Here is a 13510-nt window from a genome sequence, read left to right as displayed (position 1 = left end):
GCCATCACATCCTCTGAAAATATATAGCAAAGTTAAGAAGATGGGTGATAAAGGAGTCTCTACTTCCATTATGTAATTCTAGAAATTCACATGCGTTTGAGTTTTTGCTGTCTGGGCAGAATCAGAGTCACCTGTGTCCATTCCATAAGGGGCGAGGAAGACCAAAATCTCCAGAGCTCTGTGTATGCCCACGATTCCCACCCTCGACTGTGTGCTAAAATACTTCCCCAAAAGTAACCAATTTGAACCTATGCGCAGCCTATAACAATGCTTAGTAAAAAGATCGTAATTGTTTCCATAGTGAAAGGTTTCACTGATACGTGATAGATTCCTGGGAAAGAACCCACAAGACACTGTTTCCTTTGGGACAGTTTGGTGCAATTTAAACACCCAAAGAAAGTGGCTCTATTTAAAAAACGGCAAAGGGTTCAGATGCAGGCTTTTACGTGACCTGAACAGGTGAGGAGCCAATCTATCAGGACACAGTGCTTTCTCTTGTAAAGGTAAACTGATGGGGGTGGTCCCAACTTTTAATCTTAATTTTAAATAGTTCTTTGTTTAATGTCGCTTGATTTGTGAAATTACGTTGTGACTTTTTGGCGTGGAATCATCTTGAATGTAAGGCAGTTTTGTACATCGCAGTCAACACGAGACACGGTTTCTTGGGCGACTTTTAAACACAGAGCCTGCTGCTGAAAACGACAACCATTTCCTGAGGCAGAGTCACACTTGGAGCCTCCACCATGATGGTCCAAGAAAAGGATTCGGAGAAAACGGGAATTTAGAGACAAGCATCCCTGAGGAAGCCTACGTGCAGGCGCACATCCTCACCTAGCAGCTGGACCAGATTCGGGTGCTTGATTTCCTTCATCACCGCGGCTTCCTTCAGGAACTCCTCCACCTCCATCGTGTCTTCCTGGAAAGGGACAAACCCCCATCTTAATCACTGGAGTCAACTCACAACCCTAAAACCTCAACTTTAAAAAGGGGTGTTTTTTGCACATTTTAGCACATTACTTCAAGAAATTTATCATAACCTAATAGGCTCTACAGGAGTCTGATTAAGAAAGGAAGTGGTCCCTGAACTTATCCAATTTGTGAAACGAATGAAAATTAGCAGGGTGAGCAAAATTCAGCAATATGTCCTATCGCGACTGATGGTAACTCAGTTCTCTGATAGCTCACTTCCCTAGATCGCTCAGTCTTTGAAAAAAGAGACAGAACAGTTAGCTGTTTACACGTCTGTCTTCCTGACAAATTCCTTGAGGAGCGATGTGTGTCTGCAGGGCCTTGCATATTGTTTCCCTCAGAAGATGCTTAAGAGCTGACCACTATTGATGGCTAAAGAGCAGCCCTTATGAGTGATGTCGTAGTTACCGAGGCATGCAGACAGGGAGATAAAGCACAAAACACCTGAGCGGGTGTGAGAGGGTGGGGGAGAGAGGGAGAGATACAGAGAGGGAGAGAAAGGAGCTGGGGAGAGACAGACAGACGGACAGAATCAAACAATGCTTGCAGAACTCTGCCCGGCAGGGGCCGGTCTGAGGAAACTTGCTTTGCTTTTCTGACTTGCCACTTGCTTCTCATCACCCACGAGAACCTGCGTCAACAGCCTCGAGACGCACACCTGCCCCGCGTGGGCTCCTGCCTGCTCTGTCGGCAGTGGCGCTGGGGCTCATCACCGCAATTCACTGACGTGCTTGGCACCAGTGGGTGGAAAGTGTTCCCCACTTAAAGAAGGGCCAGCTGATATTTCCAAGGAACTCAGCACAAAAAGTGCCTGAAAACTAATTCTCTGCAACCCACCTTCAGCGTTTTCACGGCGACCGTCAGGCTGTACTTCTTCCAGACGCCAACGTAAACCTCTCCGTACTGACCACCCCCAAGTTTGTGCTTCATGGTAATATCTGTTCGTTCCATTTCCCATTTGTCGTGGATGGGGGACACACCGTAAACCGTAGGCTTGTTGCACTTGGGTGCAGGGTAGTGTAATGTCGTCACCAGCCCATCGGCCACCGTGGAGTGATGGTGAACAAGCTCGGCCAAGGTGCTGAAACGGCTCTCGGCAGTTACATACACCTGGTGGGAAAGAAGACAAGCCACAACGACTTGAAAAGGGATCAGAACCTTTAAAAGCCAATTATGTCCCCGTCTGAAGATAATGCAGTTAGAAGACAATCTTCCTGATGTAAATGAGAGAATTAACTGATGATGGCAAGGGACACACAGAACTGCAGCTTCATCTTACTGAAGCCACTCTTCCTATGCTTCCAAAGTCAGCTCCTCCAAAATACTGCCTGGATCATCAAGATCATTGGTCTTCAAATACTCTTAAGCAAGAAGACTGTGGAACCCGAACTCAGACAGATAAAGGAAGAGGCGCTCCAGCTGAAGCGGGCCAGGGGGAGCTTGGCCTCCTGTAAAAGTTCATATATCTTGCATGGAAAATAATTTGATTTCAATATTTTTGGTAGAGAAAGGATACTCAAATATATAATTTTCCTTTAATTAGAATGTGCTTTGGGTATCTATGCCATTTAAAAAAGAGCCACATATTCAATGAGTTAACAAAATAGTAATTAATGTGTTTGTGACTGGCAATAAGAAGTGTAAAGTAAAAGTCTTCAGCCTTATCTCCGAAGGCAGCTTGTTTGTTTTTTTAAGAAGAAACTTTTATGGTGTAAAGTATATAAGTAATAGGTAGGGAATCACTGCCTGTCACAGGATAAACCCGGCCGTGCTGACATCTCCCACCCCGGGAGCGCCCCTCGCGCCCTCCCAGCCACCACTCCTGCGAAGGACTCGGAGTGGCTTCGCCTGCTTCTGAACGGCACACAAATGGCATCATACTATGTGCACTGCTTTGTGTCTTTTACTCAACTTTTTTGCATTGTGCTAGATAACTCACACACCCTATAAAACACACTATTTTCAAGTGTATAACTCGGTGGTTTTAGTCTATTCACAAGGCTGTCCGGCCACCCCCACCGCCTAACCCTAGAATGTGCTCATCACCCCACTCATGAGCAGTCATTCCCACCCCCTCATCCCCGTCCCCCCGCAATCACTCCGCTTTACATGTGTGAAACAGTCCCAGACAGGGGCCAGCAATTTTTCTGTGAAGGGTCAGACGGCAAATATTTTAGGCTTGTGGCTACGACGTCTGTCACAACTACTCAACTGTGCAGTAATCAGAAAGCAGCCATAGACAATACATAAGCAAACGGGTATGGCTGTATCCAATAAAATTTTATTTATAAAAGCAGGCCGCTGGGGGCCGCATTCTTCCTGATGGGGTGTGCACAGCAGTACTGCGATCATTTTTGCTGTTGTACGAGATTCCATTTAATGAATACACAATTTATTAATTCATTCTACTATGGCTAGACGGCTGGGTGTTTCCAGTTTTTGGCTGTTCCAACTGAGCAGCTGTGAACTCTCTTGCACAGGCCTCCACACACATGTGCACTCCTGTGAGTGTGCAACCAGAGGCGGAGCTGCTGGGTCTCCCACGTTCCTAAGCTGATTCCATTTGGTTTCGTCAAGAGACAATATGTCTGTGAGGTGGTGTGAGGCACAGTTAATAATGTACTTACTTCCTAATTATTCCCAATTTCCCAGCCATAACACTTTACAGAAATTATTTCATTTAAACCTCATAACAATCCAATAAAATGGGATGGGAAGGTGAGATTTATATAAGGTGACAAGTTAAGAAATGGAGTGACAGAAAGAACCAGGTCTGCGGGCCTCAAAGCCTCTGCCTTTCCCCTGCTACAGGAAAAAGGTGGAAGAAATGATTCAATCTCAACTTACTGCTCAACAGAAGAGTAAAGTAAAACAGTGCCATTCTAAAACGGCTGGTCTCCCCAACATGTAACATGCTAAATGACTGATTCATCTATTTATATTAACATATTAATAATCAACACCAGTCCCAGAAGCCTAAGTTCTTACTCTGTGAATAAAGATTACATTTTTTCAAAGACCCAAGGTTTAATTTATAAATTCTATGCAACATGCTGTATGTATGTGTTTATCTGTATCGATGATGATCAGAACAGCTACCTTATCCGGCAGTATCGTTCATTCTTCGTCTTCACTGGTAGCTCATCATTAAACCATTAATACACTGTTTTAAATTTCCACTAACACATTCTTTTGAAAACAACAAGCTCCCTAACATGCCAAACGGCCCAAACTCATGTCAGTGATGGTTCTATTTCATGTCAGACAAAAAAACTACATTCTTCAGTCATTTGGAGCACAGTTTCTAAAGAGCAGCCAGTCCGCACCCGGAGGCGGCTGCTGGGCTCACCTTGCCGTCCGTGGTGGTGTTGATCCTGTAGTGATACACGCGCCCCTCGTACCTGAGCGAGATGGACAGCTGCCCAGGGCTGCTCTCGCTCTCTCGCACCAGGAAACTGCCGTTAATCAAACTGCTGAGCAGATACTCGGCTGCACTGCGTGACACAGGTCCGTGGTACCAGGAGTGTTTCTCCAGGCTGTTCACTGGCGTGATGTAGTTGCTTGGCACCCAACCTTGGCCATTTTTAGAGCGAACTTCACTCCACTCACCATTCTGGTTGTAACCAAGGACTCGTAACTTTTCACCTAGCCACGAAGTCACCACAGGATGAAAGACAAGGTGTTAAAACGTCATCTCAAATGAAAGCTATCTATTGTCACACTTTAAACTCACGGAAAAATCAATCAGGAGCTTTATGCCAAGAAAATTTTTTAAAATAATGAAAACAAACTTGACTGTTCATCATATCCTCATTGATCTCTTTAGTTTGTAGCTTAAGCCAAAGAAGCATAGTTAGAAATGGCTTTCTGGCATCTACTACAGGTTTTTAAAGGTTTTACACCAACTAAAAAATGTTTTTAGGAAACTGTATGTACGGTAGTGAGGTGGAATACAAAGACAGAAAGGTTACTCAGATGGCTGGAAAATGACATAGGAGAATAAAATTCACTTTTCCCCCTAAAACAGTTTGTCGGAATGTACCTAATATATGGTTTGATGCTTATAAACAATCAAGGATTAGGGATAAGCCACGTGAAATACATTACTTCTAAATTTCTCTTGGCACCAAGGCAACTTAAATTATCAACATGAAACAAAATAAAACACAAAAGCACAGATCACACAGCTTTCAGCACCGTTTTCAGAAAAGAATTCTTGGGGAAGTGAGAGGAGAGCACTGAGGGCTCCCACAGCGCAATCTCACCCAGGACTCGGGTTTTGAAGTAGTTAGCTTCCCAGTCCCCCTCGCATTCCTCATGAATGAACCGCTCCTATCCATCCCTCTAGTGTGTGGGAGAGAGAGCTAAGTGTGACGCTGGGACCGAGACTTCACTCAGAGCATCTTTGCTACCCACGTCAATGTCCTTGACTGCTCCGTTAGAGCCCTGACCATCCACTGTAGACTCCGTCCACACACACCTTGCCCCTACCTTGCAGCAGACACAAAGGGAAGGTGAGAGAGACATCATTAGTAATGACTGATCATCTAAAGAATCCTGACGAGGCCTCAGGCCCCCACCTCTGAGAGAGGCAACCCTTCCTGCAGAGTTCACGCCCACTTCTCAGCAGCAGAAAGCAGAAAACAGCCAAATCAAGCAAAAAAGCACATGGCTCAGTTGCTACCCGGCAAAGGCTCTTGAGGAAAGACGAAATCATCATTCCGGCGGCTATCCGGCCTTTTCCAGTGGCCTGCAGAAATGCGTACCATGGGACAACTTTCTATTGGCCTCCACTATCTCACCCAAGACACCTGGATATGAGATACTCAATGAGGAAAAAACATGAGTGTGTGTGCTCACACATCTTATGCACATACACATTTTATACACACAGGTACAAAAATATAGGCGTGTGGGTGTTGTGGTGGAAATGCACACATGTGTAAATGTTCCTCAACCACATCTGCAGGAAAACAAACTCAGTGTTGCTAGAAAAACAAAACAAAGCGTGTTGCTCTGTAGCTTCTCTCTCTTAACCCACGAGAACTAGAAGTAAAACCTGAGCAGTTTATTAAGTGTATCACTGTTGCTTCCTTATAAAGAACTGGTAATAACAGGTCAGCATAATTAGGGTACAAACACCGTGAGCTTTTGTTTGTTTTCCTCGCTTTCTGGCCATCGGAAGCACTTTCTTCTACTCTGGATGTCTGAGAACCGTGGGAACTGACAGGGGCATGGACTCGCAGGGATATAAACCCGGGCCTGACTGGCAGAGGAATCCTGGGGGAACTCTTTTAATTCAAGCAAAACAGCATCTTCAAAGACAAACGAACTAAATTAAAGATTGTAATTTTACTTTTAAAACAGATTTTCTTGTCTTTAAAATAATTTTTAAAAAACTTTAGAATGACTTCATTGTATAATAATAAGAACCTGAAACAAACATCTGGCATTTCGTGGGTTTTCAGGGCAATCACCGCTGGCCACAAGGCAAAGGGAACCCCACCACTGAGCTGCAGCCTATGGCTGCCAAACTGGCAACTGAGGAGTCAGACTGTAGCACTGCTTCCTTAGGGACTGAGCTGCCCTGGAAAATACTGACATGCAAAGCACATCTAGTAAACAACGTTCTGAGTTATCACGTCACAAACTTCTCCACTGATGTGTCAATAAAGGCAAGAGAATGTATCGCAAAGCATAAAATTTCTTTGAAGGCCTTTGTTTTACCCTAAAACTTTGTGGTAAAACGTCCTTCCGATGCATAAACACACGCCCCACACGCAAACATCACCACCCCACTCCCCAAACCACCTGCCACCTTTAAGTGAACTGACGCCAGGGCTAACTTCACTGTCCCCACGCCTTTGAAATCCTGCACATGCACACAAATCACCACATCGAAGCCAGGACTTATCTATAATCCTGTTTGAGAAACTCAGTTTTAGGGATTTCTGCTTTTGACTGATCTTGCTGGATTTTAAAAATTGACGTAAAAATTTTATTTAAGGGTAAGATTCCTTGAGTGGAGGCCTGTCTTAATTCGGCATATCCACTTCCGTTTAACACCTTATCTTAGCCTTACCAATAAATAATCGCTTAAATCACAATTTCATTTAGTTAAATATTATCCTGGAATATATTTTTTCCCCAGCAGAAGGCTTTCATAGGTTCAAAAGATAAGAATAAGCTTAGGCAAATGATCGGTCTGATTCATGTACCCAATGACAATGTCCTACACTCCTATTTCTTTCTTCCAAAGTTCTGTATTTTCTGTCCTTGTTCAAAAAACCAATAATAGACGATTTTACTTGGTCATGATCGTTGTGTTGCCCTTTATGAGAATTTACTCCTGAAATAAAGTACCAACCTGAGAGTATTACGACAGAAACCCTTTTGCTAAGCCACATGAACACCGATGACAGAGAAGTGGTCTGGGCCAGCACTTCTCAAAGCAGGTCCAGAGGACCAGCTGCTTGTGTCAGCCTGTGACTCGCTGGATTACCTTCTTCATGCTGAAAGTCTTGCTTCACAACAAGAAAATGTCAGCTAAACTAAATAGTAGACTTAGGGATGTCGCTGGTTTACATTTTAGACGCAAGCTCTTAACCGCATTGCAACCTGGTAAACTGTTCGCAGACAGGCAGTGAATCACAGACAATGCTCTGAGCAGCACTGGGGTCGGGCAATGTGACCATCTCAGCGAGCCGCTGAGCAGAGGGGTACAGTAAACCTTACCTTACCTCTGTGGCAGACGCCGGCATATCACACATGGTATGGAATTCTGAGAATAAGTGTATGTATATATTGTGTGATGTTTCTCTAAAGTACTTTATCTCATTTTATCCTTAATAGGCCCTACAAAGTAGACAAAGTGGCATCATCCATTACGCAGGTTAAAAAGACAATTATGAACCAAAACTATCTGGGCTCGAATCACCTAATTCAGAGGCAGAATCTAGAACAGACTCTCTATGTCCTAACCATCAACGAAAATGGAAAAGTGAGGGGACGTGACACAGCTCACCTTTAGTGATGCTCAGTGTGTTGTCGCCACTTGCTACAAAATCATAAAGTGCAACAAAGAGATTGGGATCGCTCTCAGTGGCTCCCAGCAAGTTCTCCTTGGAGCTCCACCTGATGGCTTCGTTCAGCGCCTGGGGTTCAACGTCACAACCATAGGGGCGGTGGAGGGTTTCTGAAAGACATAAAAAGAGAAAGGAAGTCACAGTAGGTCCAACAGTTGGAAATTCATTTGCATTCAGCACGTACACGGTATTTCAGCGGACTGACAGTCGCTGACACAGAATGACGGCTCCAGGGCAGAACGTAACTGTATAGTTGCAGAATCACGAAGAATGAGCAAACAGCACTGTCTCCTAAATATGAGAGAAGTCTACTTGTTGGAAATACAATACAGAGAAAAGAACACCAAATGAGCTGTGATTTATATGCGTTCGTCAAAATCTGAAATAAATTAACAGGAAAAGCAGTTTTCTTAAAATGAAAAAAAGAAGTCTCGAAGAGAAATAGCAATTCATTTTATAAAACATACAGGACATTTTATTGTGGTAGTGGTGGTGGTTTTAAGAAGGAACAGTTATGTATTATAAATATTCCCAAACTACCCTCCCTCCCTTACTCTTTCCATATAAAAAAGATTGTGGAAAAGACAACAGATTTTAGGAAATATGTACAGATTGTATAAAATCAGATTCTCCATTTACATGTAGAAACAGTGCTTCTAGAAAAAAAAATCCTCAAACTACCTGTTGAACAACAGAAAAATGTTTGGGTTCAACACAAAACATTCTTGGCATTCCGAAACATCCTTGTGTTACCATGCACTGTCTATAAAATAGCCTGCAATGTCTTAATGGGAAACATTTACCATATTTTCTTTTCCCAGGTGGTGCATTTCTGTAAAATAACTTAATTGAAGGTTCTAGGAAATATTATCAGTAATGAACATTTACTGAGTTTCTACCGCACAGAAAGGCTGAAGCCTTGTCTGACCTGGTTTCCTCAAGGCTGTATGCTTCCTAAGTTCAATCGTACTACACACCAGGTGATCTCTATGCCGCCTTAGTAATGAGGATCGCCTGCTTCTTACAGCCCAGGTCAATCACACAGAGAGCACACTGTCCTTCCAGCACCAATGTCTTTGCTCAATGGAACTGTTTTTAGAAGCTATATGCCCCTAACTGCCTATGAAACATAACGACAATTTTCTTTCTCCCTCCCCGCCACTCAAATTTACGATCGGTGGTATCCCATTTGAAGGAGAAAAACCCTCGAATCTGCGGTTTCATGTATTTTCCAATCCAGTCGCTCCTCTCCGTCCCTACTGCCAATGCCTCGGGTCAGACCCCAGTCTCTCACCTGGACTACTGCCTCCAGTCTTGTCTCCCTCAAATGCATCCTCCACACAGCTGGCAAAGTGATCTATTTAAAACAAAAATTCGACCACGTCACTCTTCTTAGATTCTTCAACAGTTCACCATCAAGCTAAAATCTCTTACCATGGCCTGCTAGGGCTTTTAGGATCAGGTCCCCGCCTGCTTCAGCTTTACCCCTCCCCACTCCATGCCTCAAATTTTAAACTCACACACACCATGATGCTTCCTTTTGCCTTTGTTCATACTGTCCTGTCTACCTGGAATGTTATCTCACCCCGCCCTTTGACAGTCTGGCTGACTTCTACTCTTGATAACACTCAGCTTCAATATAACGTCCCCTAGGAAGCATCGCATGCTCTTCCTCTCTGTGGTCTCAAGAGCATTACACTTGCTGCATTAAACACCCTCTATCTTTATCTTTACAATATCCCCAATTCGTGTTTGTTTCCCTAATTTCACAATGTGCTCTTTGCCATAAGAATGGTACCCTTTTTCTAGCAAGAGTTACATAATATGTGTTCAATAACTGTTCACTGAATAAATTACGTGAAAATGTAAGTGATGGGAAATGATCTTAAAATAGCATTAACCAATGTTTTAAAAATGTCTTCATAACTGTCTACATGAAACAGACAGAAATTCCTGTTGTAGGCTGGATCTGTCATTCTCCTACCAATTTTAGAGCTTATTCCACTTCATTACATTCCTTTGTCTTCTTAAAAAGAATATATTGTTAAAATCCCACAGCTAATTAAATTTTGTCTTACATTAATATTACAGCAAACCTAAAGATATGTCCACATGTCCTGACAAGCTGACTTGAAACAGACGTGTGGCTGTTCGTTTAAAGGCCGAGTTGTAGTGAATAGGAACGGTTCTATGATATACTAAGAACCAATTAGGATCACAAAACGAACGAAGCACCATGTTATATGAACTGGCCACATGCACTGTTTTTCTTTATTCTAATGAAAAATTATCTACACTAGCAGGATTTCCATGGGGCTACAAACTGCCAATCCTTTATTAAAAGACGTGCCAAAAGATGTACAGAAAATATTCATAATATTTATTCTGTTTTACACTAAATATAACATGATCCATGCTGATAAATGTTTCTTACCAGTGGTGGTAGTAATGCATTACAGTATTTTGTTGATTATTATTCTGTTTAATAATTATCAAACAGTTCAAGTACATTTCCCTCTGTTTGAAATTATAAGAAGAACAGAAACCAAGGGTAACCATACTTTTGTACTATCGATGAAATGACCAAGTCAGAGACAGTAATCAAGCAGACACCAAAGGCAACTCTGAACATCTTCTATACACCAGATGTCATGCTGAGCTTCAGAATATAAAGATTTAAACCATTATTTGGACTTACTATAAAAGAAAACTACTCTCCATTCTTTCCCCAAAATCTGCTTCTCCCACAGAATTCCCCATCTCAGTTAATGGCAATTTCATCTATTTAGTTGCTTAGGCCAAAACATTCAAAGTTTGAGGGTACAAACTTCTGGCTATATGTCAGTCCTGGGGATGTAATGTACAGCACAATAATTACAGGTAATACTGTATTACATACTTGACAGTTACTAAGAGATTAGATCGTAAATGCTCTCTCTCCCTACACACACACACACACACACACACACACACACACACACACACACACAGAAATGGTAATTATGTGATGTGATGCACATATTAGCTAAGGCTACGCTGGTAATTATTTTCAATACACAAGTGTATCAAATCAATATGATATAAACAAACTTACATAATCTTAAATGTCAATGATCAATAAAGCTGGGTGGAAAAACAAAAACCCTTAGAATCATTCACGGTTCCATTTTGGCTCGCATACCACGTCCGGTCCCTCGGGAAACCCTATCGGCACTGCCTGCACACACACTCGGAATCCGTTCAATCCTCACCCCCCGCCACTGCCACCGCCCAGACGCCACCAGCACCTCTCACCTGGATTATTTCACTGGACTCCTGACCTCCAGTTCTGTCCTTGCTCTCTACTGTCCAGTCTCAACACATCAGCCAGTTTTTAAAGCATAAGTCAGATTGTGTTACCTGAAACTCTGCTTGAAACTCTCAGATGGCTCCCTGAATCTTGAGTAAAAGCTGAAGTCCTTACAAGGGCCTGCCAGGCCCTTTATGACTTGTCTCTCTCAATTCCTCTTTCTACTCGTCCTCCTCTGGTTTCCCTCCCTCTGGTCACTGGCCTTCCTGCTGTTAGTGGAACAAGGGAGGCACGCACACTCCTGCCTCAGGACCTTTGCACCAGCTCTACCTCCTGCCTGAACCATTCCTCCCAAGATACCCACAGGACACTTGCTGCAAACGTTACCTTCTCAGTACGGCATTCTCCCCTGTCCTGCTGTAGAATACATCCATTCCTGACAGTACTCCCACCTCCCCCATGGCTCCTTTCCCAGACTATTCCTCTCCACAGCTCCCATTACCACAAAATATACAAGTTACTTATTGCTCTATCCGTGTATATTAACCTAACTCCCCCAGACAGAGGACGCTGCGAGAGAACAGGGTAGAAAACGAAGCTCTCGGGTCAGAGGAGGTTTCACAGAAGAGAACACATCTAAGGAGGATGAGCAGGAATTCTGCACTGATGACAGCAGAGTGGCAGGCTGTCGGCGTGTGAGGACATGCCTATGACACGCAGCTCATCTGGACTGAGGAGGAACGCCGTCAAGCTCAACAGGGGACTGTCAAAGGCACGGCAGCTTCTTAGAAACCACGTTATTTGACAAAAGGAGAAAAGAGACTGAGACCTACAGCACAATTTTACATAAACTTAAGATATATTCAGAACAAACTACAGTACAATTCTCAAATATACACAATAACACAGGATAGAAGTAAGTTTTGAGGCCAAAGTACTAAAAGAACCGTAAGTCGGAAAACAACCTTTTTTTATTTCCCACTCCCCTTCTTCCCATCTTTGGTTTTATAATTTTCTGGTTAAGTCAAAAGATCTTAACTTCCTCCCTTTCTTTCTTCCCACTCACTCTTTTGTTCTGACAGAACTAAGGATCGGCTTCCTACACAATCTGTCTGCACAGGATATCCCCTGAAACGCCTTCCTACCCACTAGCACAAAACAACGGGAAATGTTTCCAAGACAAAACAAAAAAAAAAAAACACCCTAACATTTTCCTGAGGCAATAATGAATATGTATAAAATCACAAAGTTAAAGAACTAAATGGAGGAGACCAAAGTAAGGAATAAAGGCAAAAAAGACCAAAAAGAAATCCTATAGGCAAGGAATTGTCACAGTGTTCTTAGTGGATCCAGTCTACACCCTTTCTCCACCGGGTTAAAACAGAAACATCTGGATGATTCAGACGTCCTGTGCCCGTCCAAACGCAAGCAAGTGTGTAGGCTGGGAACGTTTCATTTTTAAACAATGTGAAGTGACTACTATACATTAGGTAACTGAGTGAACTGATCTTTCATTAAGCATTGTTACAGAGGTAGGCCATGCACTTAAGACAACAGAAGACTGATTTTCATTTATGGAACGCAGGACCCAAGTAGCAGAAATCCATTATGAATATTAAGAAAAGGTAGTTCTATTACTTTTTTCTACTGAAACACTTGTGGGATACAATAAAATAAGGCTAAACACAGAAACAGCAGCGTGTACAAAGTAAACTGTCAGGATTAAACAAGTTAAAATCCAGGGTAAGACTCAAACTCAAATTCTGAGGTAATTGTTAAATTTAATGTTTAATTTTATTAAAAACGCTTTACCAATTAGTCATTTAATAACTTTCATCACTTTAATTAGATATTTGTTAGGTAGTAATTGGAAAAATTAATGTACAAAATTTTTAGCTTAGGCATTTCCAAATATTTTACAAACACTTCTCTTGCCAGAATTCTACTTAACCTGATTGCATATTCTCTAAGAAGCTAATACTTTTTAATACCTCTTTTAAAATCTATGTAAGGTGGTTGTATCAACCAGTCAATAGTTCTCAAAATACAGCTTAAATTATTCATATTTAAGCCATATGTATCTTAATACCACAAAATAATACATATTATTCATTTATTCTTTTTTCAACGAGTATTGTAAAATACCAGGAAAAAAACCACAAGAAAC

General features: G+C 42.4%; 1 protein-coding gene across 11 annotated transcripts in view; it reads right to left on the bottom strand.

Annotated features, from left to right (window-relative positions):
• ABL2 (ABL proto-oncogene 2, non-receptor tyrosine kinase) overlaps nucleotides 1-13510 on the bottom strand; it is an 87915-nt gene that overhangs the window by 20895 nt on the left and 53510 nt on the right. For 7 of the 11 annotated variants that reach the window (XM_036234565.1, XM_036234566.1, XM_036234567.1 and 4 more), the window contains exons 2-6: nucleotides 9349-9411; nucleotides 7994-8164; nucleotides 4319-4614; nucleotides 1807-2079; nucleotides 832-916 (exon numbers count right to left, since the gene is read on the bottom strand). In XM_036234565.1, the coding sequence (XP_036090458.1) occupies nucleotides 832-916; nucleotides 1807-2079; nucleotides 4319-4614; nucleotides 7994-8164; nucleotides 9349-9411 (888 nt within the window). The remainder of the gene's footprint in view (nucleotides 1-831; nucleotides 917-1806; nucleotides 2080-4318; nucleotides 4615-7993; nucleotides 8165-9348; nucleotides 9412-13510) is intronic. The other 4 variants (XM_036234570.1, XM_036234574.1, XM_036234571.1 and 1 more) reach the window with 1 other exon arrangement.

The sequence above is a fragment of the Rousettus aegyptiacus genome, unplaced genomic scaffold (genome assembly GCF_014176215.1).
Source record: "Rousettus aegyptiacus isolate mRouAeg1 unplaced genomic scaffold, mRouAeg1.p scaffold_m13_p_17, whole genome shotgun sequence".
NCBI lineage: Eukaryota > Metazoa > Chordata > Mammalia > Chiroptera > Pteropodidae > Rousettus > Rousettus aegyptiacus.
Note: the sequence above shows the minus strand (reverse complement) of the source record. Positions and strands in the feature narration are given on the sequence as shown.